Raw genomic sequence first — 16,073 nt, forward strand, 5'->3', positions numbered from 1 at the left:
TGAAGAAACTTTTAATTTTATTTTTTCTCACTCTCCACTATATTGACAAAAAAGATAAGTAAATGACAAAACACATACTGGCAGTACCGCAAAATCGTCATTTATTTACAGTTAAAATAAATTTAAGCTTAAATTTTAAATAACAGTATTAACTATTTCAAAACGGTCTATAGTCTGTTGGGTATTTAGAACTCATGTTGTTCTGTAAATATTTTACTATATAGGACCACTCTAACAGTTCACAAAGTTCAACGCATCTTTCATCCATTTCCTTAAAATATCCTTTGTCCTCTTGATGGCGTAAGAAATACCTCAACAGTCTCCCGTAGTGTTTGTGTGCAGCAGCGTGCCAAAAGGCGAATACCGATACATTTGTGGCTGCATTACGATCATTTGGATCTGTGAATTTGCTAAGTTCCCTCCATACATTTGCTATTTCTTCTTTGCTTACCTTTCTCGCGGGCCCAGCTTCAAACTGCACATACTGATAAAGTTTACATAAACCGATTCCTTTTCTGCACAAGGTTTCGATAAGGGCGCTTCTTTGTCTTTCCATAACGCTTCGTATTTTAACAGCGTCCAATCTATTATCGGACTTCAAGGCAAAATAAGCAAGTAGGGCATTCTGATCTATACTCCCTATGGTTGCTTGACATATAGGAAAAATTTTGGTTTGTATGTCTTGGACGTTGTATTTTTGAATGTCTTCTCTATTTAATCCGGGCAGTTGTTTCTTTACATCCATAGGGTCAAGAAATTGTAACATGTGGACGTGTGCTTGAGGATTGTCCGGAAATTCTCGTTTTACTTCCTCATACAATCTTTCGGCATCTTCTTGAGTTTCCATTTTTGATATCCACGTCGTTTTTAGATCTCTCAAAATTTCTTTGTACTCTTCTTTTTTTGTTCTTGTTCTTTCATACTTAACTGGCGGCGGAGACCTTTTGATTGGACCTCCTTGATGAAAAACATACTTGAATGGGTATGTATCTACCCTTCTGCCTAAATCATCTTTAGCATATACTATGAAGCCTGATAAATAATGAGTTGTGTTTTGTTGTTTAACGTTATATTTATCTGGGGCCATTGGTGCTATATATAGAGGCACATTTGTTGGACTCAAACTCGGCCCAAATACTGCCTTTTTTCCATTTATTATGGCGTCATTAAATGTCCCAAATACGTCCAAACTTATAGTGTTTGTTAGTTTTTGACTAAGCAACAAAGGCGTATCAATTAATTTTTCTAAATAATCCTTTCGATCATGACGAATTTGTGTTCTTATAATGTATTCGCCTTTTTCTAGTCTCAAAGAATATTTAGAAGGGTATGCGTCTCCGCAACCCAGGTATTGTTTGTTTCCATCAAAAATCATCCACAATTGGGATTCAAAATGTGATTCATACAACATATTGCTCAGCAGTGGATTTTTCGGTGAAACTTCTGTAGTTTTAATAAGATGAAAATGGTATGTTAAAATAAGTTCATATATCTGTCTACCAGGAGGAATAACGTCTCTTTGTGTTAGAGGTTTTATTTTAACTTCAGACGGCTTTAAAATCTGCACAGCATTTTTAAGTGTTATAGTTGGTACGATTTCTTCCCCTCTCAGTGTTGCTACGTCCACCCTGTATATTCCATCGGCGCAGTGCATGTTTATGGTCGGTTGTCTAGGTTTAATACCATGAAACGATACCGAATATCGAACAGTCATGTCCCCTAAACTGGCCCAGTATTTAGCAATGACCACCTCTAACATATAGCCACTCTTTACAGGGAAACTTTGAACGTTCTCGGTATTATTCGATATCGTTATTGCTTTATTAGTTTCCAACGATTTGCAACTTCTTTTCGGTATTAGTTGTATACAATGCAGTACGAATTTTCCATTACAATTCGAATCAAGGCAACTCATGCGAAAAACAGCCCAAGTTGCGTTTTCTGGTATCACAAAGAAGTGACGCTTAATTGTATTCGGATGGAAAATTACTTTATCGGCAATAAACGTAAAAGAAACCGGATCAAGTTCTTGAGGTTTGAGAATGGTGATAGGAATCCGAAAAACCGGTCCTTTCCCTGAAATTCCGCTGTCGTAGGCATCCACACTTGTGGTATGCACGCCAGCTTTCAAAGAATCCGTGCTAATTTTAATAGAAATTCTTCTGGCCATATTAGTGAGATCCAAATGTTTTGGATAACTTACATATCCAGCTCCACAAGTTAACGACAGGTGCTGATTAAATTGTATTTTATAATTTGCATCTACTTCATTACTTTCTAAGAAAAACGGTTCAATGTCTACTGGCCACTCATGACTAGGACATTTGCCCACACACTTAATGTAAATTCCTTTGTCACCAGAGAGACCACAATTTATTTGGAACCTTACAAACCGTTCTGGACTGTTGTGAAACTTGTTTAAAATGTCAAAAGTCTTTTCAACCTGTAGGAGACCCTGGCCCTGGGCTAGAGGCTCTACATCTTCTACACGTATGGCACCACTTTCTAAAGCTCTTCTTACACTATAAGGTGACCACTCCTTGTTTGTCTTATCCAAACCTGATAAAATAATTGCTATTGCACCGGATACATATGGTGCAGCCATCGATGTTCCATTCATTAATTGTGAGCTGCGTAATGTGAAATTAGGTACCGACGTAATTGCACCGCCCGGGGCACAAATGCTTACCCCGAAACCTCCGTCAGTGGTAGGCCCTCTTGAAGACCAAGTGTAGGACATTCCATTTAATTTTTGTCTCATAGAATATTCTGCTACCATCATATCAGGAGAAACATATGCTCCAACACCAATAATAGTGTCCAGATGGATATCAGGAGGACAACCAATAGTACTAAGAGCAGGGCCATTGTTTCCTACAGATGCTACCCATATAAGTCCATGTTTGTTGACTATATCACTCATTAAACTTCCCACACGTCCAGAATCCGACCAGTGGGCATGCTCTCCATAACTAGTGTTGACAATGTGGACTGACTTGGTTTCTGAAAGTTTCATTAGCATTATCATTGCTCTAACTAATGATGTGCCAGTTTCCATTGAACCCAAACGACCGTCTCCTATTGTTAATGCTACTATTTGGGCACCAGGTGCAATACCATTTTTTTCTGGCTCATCAGGAAAATATGCTGCAGAAATAGAAGCAACATGGGTACCATGACTGGAACAATAGCCAACTAACTCTAGTGTCTCCCCATCATTATGAACATTAATGCTATAATTTAACTGATCTAATTCAGTCAATATTGTAAAATCATGAGTTTTGGAGTATTCTCCCAAAAGTTTGCACTTTTCTAAGTTGCCTTCTTCAGTAGTATCAACACATGCATTCCATTTTCTTCCATCATTAAATACTACACAATCATATACTGGTCCAGCATCAAAATACTTTTTATCTATCATATTTAATACATCTGCCCTGGCTTCCAATTCTTCTTTGGTTAATTTCTCATCATCAGTGAGAGTTGCTGTTTCTGAAATTCCTTCTTCAAAACTCACTAAGTTTCTGGTAACATGAGCAATGTTTAGCTTATGTTGATTAATCCAAAACTTTTCCTTGCGTTCATCTTGAATTCTTTTCTTAAGCTTCTCAGGGTAGAGGTCAAAGGCAGATTTAACACCTAATCGATATCCACCTTGAGGGCTTGGCCAGTTTGATGGAATCTTTAATTTACGCCCAGTAAGTCCAGTTAGAAAACCCCCTTTAGCAGCTTCAACAGGCCCAGAAAGTGATATATCACCACAGCCACTACAATCAAATCTCTCAATTACTTTAACCTTTCCATCTGAAGTTTTTTGAAGCCCAGGTGCTCCAGGATCTACACCAGAGTCTAATATGGCAATTACGACGTCCCTTCCATCATAATTTGGATATTTTGATAAAAATGAAGTAACTTCTGTTTCCTTTTTTGGTAGAAGGTCCCCAACAGGGAACTCGATGTCAATAGAGTTCTCGGGCATTTTACAATTAAATTACGAGATCAAAGTAAATATATGTTTTGTAGTCATATTTTAACTACAAACTATAAAGGTTATCATACTTCATTTATTTAATTTCGGCACTTTTCCACATTCCATCAGTTGTAATGATGACACGTCACTTTCTAGCAAGATTACTTTTATATAAAATTTAATCCAGTAACTAATGAAATTTACAATAAATAAATTGTTTATCCAAATAAAATAATCTCCTTTATAAAAAAATGACTATGATGAAACAAATTAAATTGGGTAACAAGGTATTAATAAGTTAGGTTAACAAACTTTACAAATTACCATATGTTATCTACAGATATGCGAAAAATGCCAACTATCTAAACCATAGAAAATACCCAAATCAAATTTGAAAAACATTTGAAACAGAATTGTAATCTAAAACCATAAAAAGAATACATAAATTAATGTGTTTACAAGTTATTAAAATTTTTATTAATATAAAACAAACGTACATTGAATGAAAATTAATGTCCACCGTATTTTTTAAAAGTTGGTGACAAGTGAAATTGAAAAGTGAAGGTGGGGGAACTGTCATATTATCCATCAATTTGTAGGTGTTATGTGATGAAAATTAAAATAAGGCTTTAAAAATTAATTTTAGGATTATTTAGATACCGAATATTAATTTTATAAGAAGGCTACAATGTTTCTTATTGATTTGGAAAGTTGGTAAGTAAAAATATAGCTGTTAATTATTTTATAATTCAATGACACTTACTGTAAATTTTACAACTTAATAGTTCTTTTACAATATTCACATTTTTATTTCTTGATAAGTAATTATTTACTTAGTGTTACCTTGCCAATTGCATATAAAAGTATTTTTTTAAAATAAGATTATTTTTCCTTTAGTAATGGCAACATTACTTTAACTTTCAGTAGTTGTTGTTTACTTGCTAACTACATATAACTATCCTATTGTTTTGTATATCTGCTTGTAAATATTTTGTGATAATTTGTTACTTTATTTACAGTTTTAAAAGTTTACATTTAGTTAAAACCCCCATTTGCCAAACATATTTTTAGGGTGTTTTTGTTTATGTCAATGCGAAGAATTGGATTTCTAGCAACTGCTACATTTAACATAAATGTATTCTATTTTCATATCCTAGAGGAGTTCACAGGTTTCTATATGTCTTTTGGATAAATTGTCTATTATTTAAGTGCCACATTATTATTTCTAGGCTAATACATGTCTCGATCCTTATTTATTTTCTTAGTCTTTGTACAAGATACATAATACATTTGTTCCTACAAATTATGAACAAAAGTGCTCTTTTGATGGCCTATAAAATAGTGTAGTTTCTGTATAATCTCTCCTATAAATAAGATCTGAAATTGTACCAAGCTTTATTTATTACTAAATGCCAAAAATTATTGAATGATTAGTCAGAAGACTTTAATCTTAATTAAATGATTAAATATAAACTCACTGTATGTTTTTGATTGTGATTACATTGAATTTTACTTTTAGGAAACACAACTAGAGTACCACAATATTATTGAAAAAGTTCCATTTAATAGAAATAATGTAATATTTATCAGCAGTTCAATTTAAATTGGAGTTGATGTACACAATTTAGCAATATACTTTTGTTTGGGTGTAATTCTTGTAATAGGTTTATATTTTTAGTCTTTCTAACAAATGCCAAAGAATTTTAGAAAGTAAGAAGAACTTTACATTTTTTAAAGTTTTTAAATTTGATATTTATTTGATAATACAATATTTAATAATGTTAATTTTATTTATTCTCAGTCCTGTTTTTATTTATTCTTTTTAGATGAACAAGTAACGAATTTTCTTGAAAATACCAATAAGCAAAATACCTTTAAAAAGCAAATCTTTAATAAAAGAAATTATGAAAAGACCCCAGAATGATCCTAAATGATGAACTGTTGTAAAGTTTTTAAGAGGTCATTACCACCAAGCCCATTAAATGAGTCTGGGTACAGTTTTAAGTCAGTTAGCAATCCCGTCCACATATCGAGCTCCCACTTTTTCTTAGAATGAATAATTACAGACACTTTATTTCGTTCTTTTCACTCCCGCCGTCTTGGCCTAGTGCCAATGTATGTTATAAATACAACGAATAAAATACATTGGCCACTCGGGTCCGAGCTATCGAAGGCTCAACACGTCACAGAGCCTTCTGGTGTACAATGGAATCTCGTCGCTCCTTTCGCAGTTCTGTACGCAGTAGGGAATCTTCGTCGACCAGCGACGCCGATCCCCGTGAAAAAATAATAGACTGTTGTCGTAAAATCATAGCCTTCATGTGCACCCAAGTTGGAGTTGGCGGCTTAGTGGTCGGTTATACGATGATAGGAGCCGCAGGGTTCATGCACATCGAAAAAGACAGGGATGACACGGAATATCTTCAAGTGATTCAGTGGAGAAATGCGTGCGTCGAAGAATTGTGGGACATAGTAGCTACACAGAACATATTTAACGAGACCGACTTCAGGAAAACTGTAAATAAGACTTTGAAACGTTATCAAGAGAATATAGTGCATTCCATAAAAAAAGGATATGATGGTCGTACTCCGGGCGAGATTTGGTCCTATTCTGCTGCTCTAATGTTTTCCCTAAGCATAATCACGATGGTAGGATATGGGAATATGGTGCCCAGAACTCCTTGGGGAAAAGGCGTCACCGTAATCTATGCCGTATTCGGAATACCTTTGTACGTACTCTATTTTATGAACATGGGGGAAGTCCTCGCGGGAGTCTTTCGTTGGGGTTACACATGGCTGTACGAATGTAGTACTGAAAGGGGTGTAAACGAACCCCCGAAAAGAATAATAGTTCCGTCCACTGCTTGTCTGTGGGTAATTGGAGCGTATGTACTCACAGGGGCCATTATGTTCGCTGAATGGGAAAAATGGAACTATTTGGACAGTACATATTTTTGCGTCACAAGTTTGTGCAAGATTGGATTCGGTGACCTAGTTCCCGGAGCAAATATATCGGACTCTAGGAGCGGCAGTCAAACTAAACTTGTTATCAATTTTATTTATATGCTAGTCGGGTTAGGTTTGGTTGCGATGTGTTACAACCTTATGCGCGAAGAGGTACAAGTTAAGGTTCAAGAACTTAAAGAAGACATCTATCAGTGCCTAGAAGACACAAGGTTGCGTTTAATGACGTGCTGTAGCAAAAGTCGATGTCGTAAACGTAATAGAAACATATAGATTTTAGTCGAGGGCGGTGGCGATAACCAAATGACGAAATTAGATTAGTTATGGACATAGTAAAGAACGTAATACGGTCTTTTTCTTGTAGATGTGACGTGTATGAATATGTCGGGTGGAGTATCACCCGAAATTCGCGCTTTTCGACTACGCAATGTTGATGGATATGGTGGGAGGACAAATGATGTCGTCTACTGTCCCCCTGCAACCCCCTCCAGCGAACCCAGCACCGTCGTCTTCTTTGGAGGAGATGTCCAGGTACTTACAAAACCTGGATATTTATTTTCATGCTTCCTACCATTTAATTACCAGTTTGAACAGATCGCATAATTAATGAGACTGTAAATTTTGTAACGCGTTAAATTTTTGCTAATTTTCATTCTAAAAATACACTCTGCAATCCACGTATGTTAAACAGAATCTTTTCCTTTTAATTTTACGATCGTTATAAATAGCTCACCTATTTCTACGATAACGATTGTTAAATATATGCGATTCTGTTTATCTTAATGCATATTTCTTAAGTAAGCAGACAATTTTAGGTCATTTTTTCTCATTGTGACTTTGTTAGCGTTGAAAAACAGTTTCCTTCGATTATCTGGGACGTTCAAAGTAAACCCAACTAATATAATTGATGATGCATTAATCATCCATATAATGCGGGAAGTGCAGTTGGCGACGTCTCAAAGTCAATATCTGAATAAATTTATATTCATCCTGTGTAATTGTTTCGAACATGAAACATGTTCAGAGCATGCCAGTTTTCACTTCCAACTCCGTTGAACTAGACACCACTAACACCCACATTTACTAGTCAAACGATCTTTTGCATTTTGCAATTTGACTGTTAATTGTCCGCAGTGCTAATTACGTCATAATTAAAAAATGTGCATTTTCTGTTATTACTATTTTCGTATGATCTTTTATACTGTTCAAAAACAAATAAATCTGTGCCCATCTTAGTAATAAATATAGGCATTTTTTTATTAGGACTTCCCAGAAAATATGCAATCCCATAGGGATCACAAGCACTACATAAAATGGAACCTGGAGGATACCGGTCGTTTAATTCGGTCCCAATTTCAAGACTGCCACGTCGTAGTCGTTAGACCCTATAGGTTGGTTATTCTAATGTGTGTACTCTTTTTATTTTTCATGTAGCCTGTATAAACTGTACAAAGATTCTTGTTTTCAGGATAGAATACAAGACGTTTAGCTCATTCGAAAATTTTGTCCCATGCAATAACTGCGGTGTCCCAGAACACACGCCCATGCACTTTGCCCTCCAGCATCTGGAAAAACTGCTTGAGATGATTAGTGAAAGACTGGAGACTGCCAGTATTGGACAGCTCGAAAAATTAGTCTGTAATAATTCGTTTCTTTGTCAAGACGATAGCACTGAGGTATATTTTTGAAAGAAAACATAGTATTTTTTATATACTGTTGAATAAACACTTGTCGAATAATAACGATAGCAGAAATGTGTTTGAAAATTGGAAATTTTAAAGATTTTCTTTGAATGCCAAACAAAATAAAATAAAATGGGGCAATTTCCTAAATTTCGACGAATTGTTTCTTAGAAGCTGGCAATTCTTGTTTGAAATCTAATTAATTTCCAGTGGCACGGTGCCAAAATAAACTAATAACTTTGCGTGTTAAGAGCAAATGTTAGTAGTCTGGTAAACATCTACTGTATCTTGTAACGCAATTTGAAGAAAGTGTTCCACTTTTTTTTTTGTATTTAGTAAAAAAAGCAAATTGCAGGAGTTATAATTTATTTTTAGTTTTCTTGTGGCGCCAGATCGTGACGTCTTTTCTCAATAAACAATATTACAGTACGTTTTAAATTATTTTTACACTTTCTTTATTGCTGCAGAACGAACTGCAATTTTTTCGAAATTCGTTACCATCGTCAACTTCTATTGAAGTTTCTTCTTTGAAGAATTTAAATCCTGCAAAGTACTGGTGGAGGGAGGGGATAAAATTGCACAAAAACAATCTGATCTTAATCGGCTTCAGTAAAGGCTGTGTGGTACTGAATCAATTTCTGTACGAGTTCCATTACTTGAAAACACTCACCCCCGATGATAATACATCCATGTCCATCGTGTCCAGAATAAAAGACATGTACTGGCTAGATGGGGGGCATTCTGGTGGAAAAAATACCTGGATTACTTCGCGTAGTCTTCTCGAAACACTTACAAGACTTGGTAAGAACATAAGGGACTGATTTTTTTTCATAATTATTTATAATTTGACTTTTAATGCCTAAAATAAAGATGGTTGTTTTCTGTTGTAGGTATTAGGGTACATGTACGAGTAACTCCGTATCAAATAACTGATGATAGAAGACCGTGGATAAAAAAAGAAGAGAAGATGTTTACGGAGATGTTACAAAAATTGGGTGCAAATATCGATAGGTCTGTTCACTTTGAATCATCCCTTCCCAATCTGTATACACATTTTGACGTATTGACCGTGATAAACCCCACCAATTGATATTTATTAGTAGTTAGGAAATGTTACATGATTTTTCCTGTTTCTCTAACTTTCTTGTGACGATAACGACAGTGCAATTGAAATTTTATTCCCTGATAATGTTATTATTGTTGTTATTATCGAACATTAAATTTTTGTTGCTATCGTTCCTTGTAAATATTTTGAGTAAGACTTATTATTACCTTTTAAGAAACTATTGACATTTTCATTGATAATAATTGTCCTCTTCATTTATTGTCCTTTCTTGTTGTAATATTTGATTCTTTCTCATTATTATTAATATTATTTATTTTTGTATATGGTACTTCTAATAAATTGACCGAATGTGATCCTTTTTTCATTACAAAATTAACCCATGATTGAACAGCTATGGCAAAATATCAATTTTTGAGATCAATTGTTCGTATTATGCGGGGTTTGCATTATGTGCTGTTCGCACTATTGAATGTCTACAATTATAATTATAGGAGTGTAACGAAAGTAAAAACTAAGTTATGAAATGCCGAATAGGAGTTGTATGCTATGATAAGAATCGATTTGCACAAGTAATTCCGATCGGAATGGCTAATAGTTATCTGAAAAGTACATAAATTAAAGCCTAAATTAAATTCCTGCAGATAGTTCATCATCGGTCTATCAGGGATTATGTAGTTTTTGTCGCATATTACACCTTTCAGACGGGTGTTTTGCTTATTTCGCACTAACGACTGTCACATGCGCCTCCGCGTGTTTTGATGGTAATAATATAATAATTAATTATTGTTTTTAATTGTGGCAGAGTATTTTTATTTATTGGTTTTCAATTCATTTGCTTTATAAAAATGTCGTTTCTTATTGACGACATATTAAAAAAAGACGACATAAATCGCGCTTCCTTAAAAATGTGCGCCACGACGTCAGCTGCATCCCCAAATTTTGACCATTCGAAAACGGAGTTTTGGAAATATTTAAGCACCATTGGTCATTGTAATGGAAGTATTTTACAACAAACTTTGCAAAACAGCCCGCATTTACCATACTATTCCGTAAATGACTTAGAAAATGTTAAACGTTGTACTGATATGTACAATTGTGATATGCTATTGTCCCTTCAATCTTTGAATTCCTATGTCGAAAGGGGTAAGTAAAAAAATTGTTATTCTTAAAATAATTCAAAAAGCTGAGTTGTTAATGTTTGTTTAGTAATTGCACATTTTTTTGATTATGAAGTTAATTATCAGTTAATTTTAATTTTAAAAAATCTTAACATTAGGTACATCATGTCTAGAGTGTAAAAATGGCACTTTTCATAGGCATATAACCAGGGGTTTACATTTCATATCAGAATTACATTAANATCAAAAACTGATAATAGTTCTTCAAAGAAAATTAAAAGTCAAAAACTAGATAATATTAACGTTGACTCCACTTCTAAAGATGCTAATAAGTTAATTAATGTTTGTTTAGTAATTGCACATTTTTTTGATTATGAAGTTAATTATCAGTTAATTTTAATTTTAAAAAATCTTAACATTAGGTACATCATGTCTAGAGTGTAAAAATGGCACTTTTCATAGGCATATAACCAGGGGTTTACATTTCATATCAGAATTACATTAACGTGTGAATAATTATGACAAAAAAGAATCGAATGTGTTGCGATATACCGAGTGTTTTGCTTCCTAAATTATAAAAAAGGTAAATACTTCATATATGAGATATATAAAAGGGCTTTTATTAATCAATCAATAAAATCGATAGTTCACTTACGAGATTTTATTGAATCCATCGAATATAACTGGTACTGTATAAAAGCATGTACCTAAATATAAATAAATCTACCTCGATAAAAAAAATCGAAGGACAAAACATCTATTTATTCTTAATGGCACCTTGGCAATCTATTTTTTAATATTATTTTGATGTCTAAACGACAGATTTTTATAAAAAGCAAAATTGATATTACGTGTTAAATTCTCATACAAAAAAGATCAAAAGTACACAAGTTTCCTTCTGTTTTGAAACTAATAAAAGCAATTGATATCCTGAAAAATTTAATAAAAAAATGATTGTCCATTAATTTTCCAATACCTAGTTAAATAAATATGGTAGATATTTGCGTAACGCGTCATCGTCAGATTAATATTTGATCCGATTGAAAGATTTACAACGAGTTTTTCTACCGTCTAATGGACATAAAGAGTTTAATATTGAAAAGCTCTCGCTTATGGCAGAAGCCCCGATAAAACGATTCGTCGTCTTTTTATTTCTAATATAGGTAGGTATATTTTCCTGTCATATTTTATACAGCTTAATCAGTTGTTAAACAGGTCGCAAAATGATAAAAATACAAACGCAAAGGGAGATTATTGGAACGATTGATCGTCGTATAAGCGTATTTGACAACTTTATCAGAAATTATAGATCCGGAATGATATTTGATCGATTTTCAAAGGTGTTACAAATTATCTGTATTAAGTATTGGAGCTTAAAATAAGATTTATATTTCTTTACGAGTGAACGCGACATTTTTGCGCTTTTCAAACATCTGTCTCTGAAGTTAATTAATGTTCCTTAAATTACATATCTACTTGAATTTCGAGTACAACATGCAATTACTTTTCCATTATTTTTTAAGTAATTGAAAATGATCACCGACTTCTATTTCCCTATAAAAAAATGAGCGGAAATAAAAACAATCCATCAAAAATTTAAACGCTTCCTGTTTTTATTCATTACAAAATANGATAGGTTTATATAAATAAAAAAAGAAATAGCGATTTGCTTTCGTAAAATTATTAGCACTTATATGTATGTTTTTGCTGACGATTATAAACATTTTCTTTTATTGCTTGGAAATATTAAGTAGCAACTTATCGAAAAAACAAAGTTAAGTATAATACAATAATTTATGAGTCTGCCAAGCAAAATATTCCCGATTAGCTAATAAAATTGTTTCAATCTACCTCCTGTGCTTTTTATCTTTAACATAATACACTGGATCAAGTAAATAATTTATGATCACATACACTTATGATTAAACCTAAAACCAATTCTATTAACTACTGGATAAAATAAATTCGACAAAAAATTATATTCTGAATAAAGCATTGATTAATTTGTAAAAAGAAGATATGAAATTGTTTGGAAGTAAATTATTTTCATAAGTATTATTTTATAAAGATGGATTGAAATGATATATTTTTTAGGATGTTCTTCACTATATTCGAGGACGAGGTACTGGACCCCTCATGGCCCTTTATTACCTCTTTCTTATTCGCATTATTCAAAGAGAAAAGGGGGCCAAGTTCGATTTACAACTTCACAAACAGAAGCTCTGGAAAAAAGATTCAGCGTTCACAAATATCTTAGCCCTGAGGATCGAAGAATTTTAGCAAATTCTTTAAAATTGTCAGATAGGCAGGTAAAAGAAATCAAATTATTATTAACACATTAATTTTTTTTTACTTGATGTCACTTTGACAATAAAATGACAATTTCTTAGTGTGGGTGTAATTTGATAGAAACTTCTAAATTTAATGTTAATTAAAAAAAATACTCAAAAATGATGAAACTACCATAAAAAATCATGTTATTGCCAATCACGAATCATGTTTAATTATCGGGGTAAGAATTGAAGACTTTATCTAATAAAATGGCCTATAAAAGAATACTAAGTTCCAAAATAAAAATACCAGAAAATGAACATGAGGACTTCCCCACAGTAGCTAATGATGCTTTACCATTTGCATCCGCTCTATGTGAAGTAATTCGTAACAGTAGAAATCTAATTTCCTCCCCAGTACCAAGCAGAGCAAGCAGAATCGAAACTAGTACAATAAGAAATCAAATTCCTATCAATACTCATCCAGTTATGGCAAAAATTCAAGCCAACAGCAAGCTCGAGGACAGAAATTTCACATTTAAAGGTCCAATACCGAATAGATATTGCAACAACCAAAATTTAGAAAAGCCTTTCGGTTCAATTTCTGGAGAAATATTTTCCGACGTCTCTTCCCAATATTCACATAATTCTAAGATAAACACACACATTTCTTCGGGTCACAATGCAACAGGCTCTAAATGGCAAAGTTCATCAAAAACTTCGGGCACAATGGCAGAAATGCAATGCATAATCCAAACTATAAGAAACACCAACAAAGAAATTTTCGAAGCTCTTAACAACACAAATAGACAAGTTACTGAAACGATGAAGAAAATAAATGTGGACGTCGAAAATGCTTTGGTAAAAATAATAGCTCGAAACGCACAAAAGGAAAAAACTAAAAGTCTCCCTGTGAAGCACACTAAAACCTGCTCAACAGAAACTGTACCAGTTGATCCAAAAACATTAAAAGCTATTAACAAAAAATCTACAAGCAAAAATTATAAATCAAAAACTGATAATAGTTCTTCAAAGAAAATTAAAAGTCAAAAACTAGATAATATTAACGTTGACTCCACTTCTAAAGATGCTAATAAGTTAAAAGACAAAAATCCATATGAAAATGAAAATGGAAAAATACTGAATAAAAATGTATTAGCAAATGCTGCTAATCATATTGAATTAAAAAAGTCTCACAGTTTTTCTGATTTTTCTTCATTAGAAATAGAACAGAAGTTAAAGGATAAAATTAGGAAAGAAGTAAAAGAAGCTTTGACTGGCGAAATAAAAGAAACGAATGTATCAGAAACGAATAATAAATGTTCTGTAATGTTCTCCTTCCCTGATACAGAGAATGTTTCAGTAGAAGACGATCGACTAAAAAATAAAGAAGTTAAAAACGATAACGATGAAAACATAAATAAAAATAGAAATATACTGAACAAACACACAGACCAATCTGTATATCATGAGAACTCGAAGTGCTTAGAATCATGGCAAGAACAAAAAAACAAAAAAAAAGATGAAACTAAAGAATACAAAGATAATACAATAAGTGTAAGTGTTGAAAGAAAAAAGTCAGAAACGAAATCCTCGGAAAAAATATCAAAAAAGAAAAGCAAAAGTAGTAAAAATCGAATCAAAATCACCCAATCAATTGGCACTGAAATGACTTCTTGTATATGTAATGAATGTTTAAAGAAATTAAACAGCAGACAAAGTTTAAGTAAAAGAAGTATGAACAGCAAACAGCCATCCTGTGAAATGGAAAAAGTTCTAGAAGACGAAGAAGGTCCTTCTTCAGAATTCTTGTTAGCAGAGCAATTTCGTAGTTCAGAAATAATTGAAAAACAGAGTCGAGATTCCAAAAATGTGAAATATGAAAAGTTATTGCCAAATTCTGATTCAAACAAGAAAAATAATCTAGATTCAGTTAATATGTTTTATCCTGTTCAAGTGAGAATCAAATGTTTTTGAATCAATTCTAAGCTTATTTTCTCTTTTTACATTATAGAAGTAATAAAAAAAGATATTTTATGGTAAGACTTGAGTTTATAACTCAAGAGCTCATTCTTTTGCTGTAATCAAATTCTAATCCTGCTAATCTGCTCCTCTTTTTGCAACTGCTTTTATTTATTTGATTGCCAGTGATTTTATTCAACATCTTTTTAGGTAAAGACATGGTTTCAAAATAGAAGAGCCAAATGGAGGCGATGTAATAGTGTTTCTTCAAATTCTTCAGAATCAGTAAAAGGAATTTATAATGATGATAGTGAGAATGAATTGGGTGAAATTGACCTTTCCAGATCTACATCACCATTGAGAAGAAGTGCACTATAGACTTCTAATTACCTGTAGAAATAATTGTTTATTTTAACAATATGACCTATTAATTATTTAAAGATAACACATTTACTTAAGTATTTTTTGGATTTAATTAATTATGTAAACTTTTATAGATCTCTTAAACAATTAAACTGTCTCAAATAATTAGATTGTTTAATTAGAAAACAACCAAAATAGTATAGGACCTACTTAATTAATTAATGTTTTCATAATTTAAATGGACATTTATATAAGAAATAATATTCTTTTCAATGTCTAAAAATAACATTTATTAACAAAAAAAACTGGATACATACAAGCTGTTAATTGCCTTTGAATCTAATCATAAATTAAATTAAAAAAGATCTTTTTAAAAGGTATGGTAATAATAAAAACAAATAATATTGAAAACTCTCTTATTATGCTGATCAGTTTTTAAATTATTATTAATTGTTAAAGTTTGCTGCAAGAAACTATAAAATTATGTTATAAATACCCGTGCAACTGCACAATAATTTGCTTTATACAGTCAATTAAAATTAACCAAAGGAAACAAGTCTTAAAAGCAACTAATTATTCACATTTTAAGACTTTTCCTGTCCATTACTTTCTTGTGATTTCATTACATCTGGGAGATCAGGTGGAGAAGAGTATGGAGTTATTTCCAATGCTTCAAAT

General features: G+C 32.7%; 4 protein-coding genes across 8 annotated transcripts; 3 read left to right on the plus strand and 1 right to left on the minus strand.

Annotated features, from left to right (window-relative positions):
- Positions 1-77: 77 nt before the first annotated feature.
- LOC108739114 (tripeptidyl-peptidase 2) lies at positions 78-4,301 on the minus strand. Its single transcript, XM_018472847.1, has one exon. It carries the CDS (start codon positions 3,977-3,979, stop codon positions 158-160), a length of 3,822 nt encoding a protein of 1,273 aa, XP_018328349.1. The 5' UTR covers positions 3,980-4,301; the 3' UTR covers positions 78-157.
- Positions 4,302-4,527: 226 nt separating this feature from the next.
- On the plus strand, positions 4,528-9,850 carry LOC108739116 (UPF0565 protein C2orf69 homolog). Of its 3 annotated transcripts, none has more exons than XM_018472850.2 (6): positions 4,528-4,684; positions 7,299-7,465; positions 8,198-8,340; positions 8,403-8,610; positions 9,084-9,417; positions 9,507-9,850. In XM_018472850.2, exons 2-6 carry the CDS (start codon positions 7,310-7,312, stop codon positions 9,704-9,706), a joined length of 1,041 nt encoding a protein of 346 aa, XP_018328352.1. In that variant the 5' UTR covers positions 4,528-4,684; positions 7,299-7,309; the 3' UTR covers positions 9,707-9,850. The 3 variants fall into 3 exon arrangements, with proteins under 3 accessions (XP_018328352.1, XP_018328350.1, XP_018328351.1); XM_018472848.1 differs by lacking the exon at positions 4,528-4,684 and adding an exon at positions 6,614-6,699; XM_018472849.1 differs by lacking the exon at positions 4,528-4,684 and adding an exon at positions 6,614-6,699 and having other exon boundaries at positions 8,198-8,325.
- On the plus strand, positions 4,840-7,384 carry LOC108739117 (potassium channel subfamily K member 2). 2 transcript variants are annotated; one of them, XM_025973239.1, is made up of 3 exons: positions 4,840-5,139; positions 5,490-5,680; positions 5,797-7,384. In XM_025973239.1, exon 3 carries the CDS (start codon positions 6,176-6,178, stop codon positions 7,205-7,207), a length of 1,032 nt encoding a protein of 343 aa, XP_025829024.1. In that variant the 5' UTR covers positions 4,840-5,139; positions 5,490-5,680; positions 5,797-6,175; the 3' UTR covers positions 7,208-7,384. The 2 variants fall into 2 exon arrangements, with proteins under 2 accessions (XP_025829024.1, XP_025829023.1); XM_025973238.1 differs by having other exon boundaries at positions 4,840-5,680.
- A 284-nt stretch (positions 9,851-10,134) lies between the features above and the next one.
- LOC112904052 (homeobox protein ceh-9-like) lies at positions 10,135-15,560 on the plus strand. 2 transcript variants are annotated; one of them, XM_025973226.1, is made up of 3 exons: positions 10,135-10,825; positions 12,895-13,109; positions 15,243-15,560. In XM_025973226.1, exons 1-3 carry the CDS (start codon positions 10,528-10,530, stop codon positions 15,408-15,410), a joined length of 681 nt encoding a protein of 226 aa, XP_025829011.1. In that variant the 5' UTR covers positions 10,135-10,527; the 3' UTR covers positions 15,411-15,560. The 2 variants fall into 2 exon arrangements, with proteins under 2 accessions (XP_025829011.1, XP_025829010.1); XM_025973225.1 differs by lacking the exons at positions 10,135-10,825; positions 12,895-13,109 and adding an exon at positions 13,170-15,026.
- The last annotated feature ends 513 nt before the right edge of the window (positions 15,561-16,073 follow it).

Source organism: Agrilus planipennis, unplaced genomic scaffold (assembly GCF_000699045.2).
Source record: "Agrilus planipennis isolate EAB-ADULT unplaced genomic scaffold, Apla_2.0 scaffold163, whole genome shotgun sequence".
In the NCBI taxonomy this organism is placed as follows: domain Eukaryota; kingdom Metazoa; phylum Arthropoda; class Insecta; order Coleoptera; family Buprestidae; genus Agrilus; species Agrilus planipennis.

Coding starts and splice junctions, on each gene's coding strand:
- LOC108739114 (XM_018472847.1), bottom strand. CDS start 3,979: ATGCCCGAGAACTCTATTGACATCGAGTTCCCTGTTGGGGACCTTCTA.
- LOC108739117 (XM_025973238.1), top strand. CDS start 6,176: ATGGAATCTCGTCGCTCCTTTCGCAGTTCTGTACGCAGTAGGGAATCT.
- LOC108739116 (XM_018472848.1), top strand. CDS start 6,678: ATGCCGTATTCGGAATACCTTT. Junction 6,700..7,298: donor GCCGTATTCGGAATACCTTT/GTACGTACTCTA, acceptor TTTTTCTTGTAG/ATGTGACGTGTATGAATATG. Junction 8,341..8,402: donor TATAGGTTGGTTATTCTAAT/GTGTGTACTCTT, acceptor TCTTGTTTTCAG/GATAGAATACAAGACGTTTA.
- LOC112904052 (XM_025973225.1), top strand. CDS start 13,341: ATGGCCTATAAAAGAATACTAAGTTCCAAAATAAAAATACCAGAAAAT. Junction 15,027..15,242: donor ATATGTTTTATCCTGTTCAA/GTGAGAATCAAA, acceptor ACATCTTTTTAG/GTAAAGACATGGTTTCAAAA.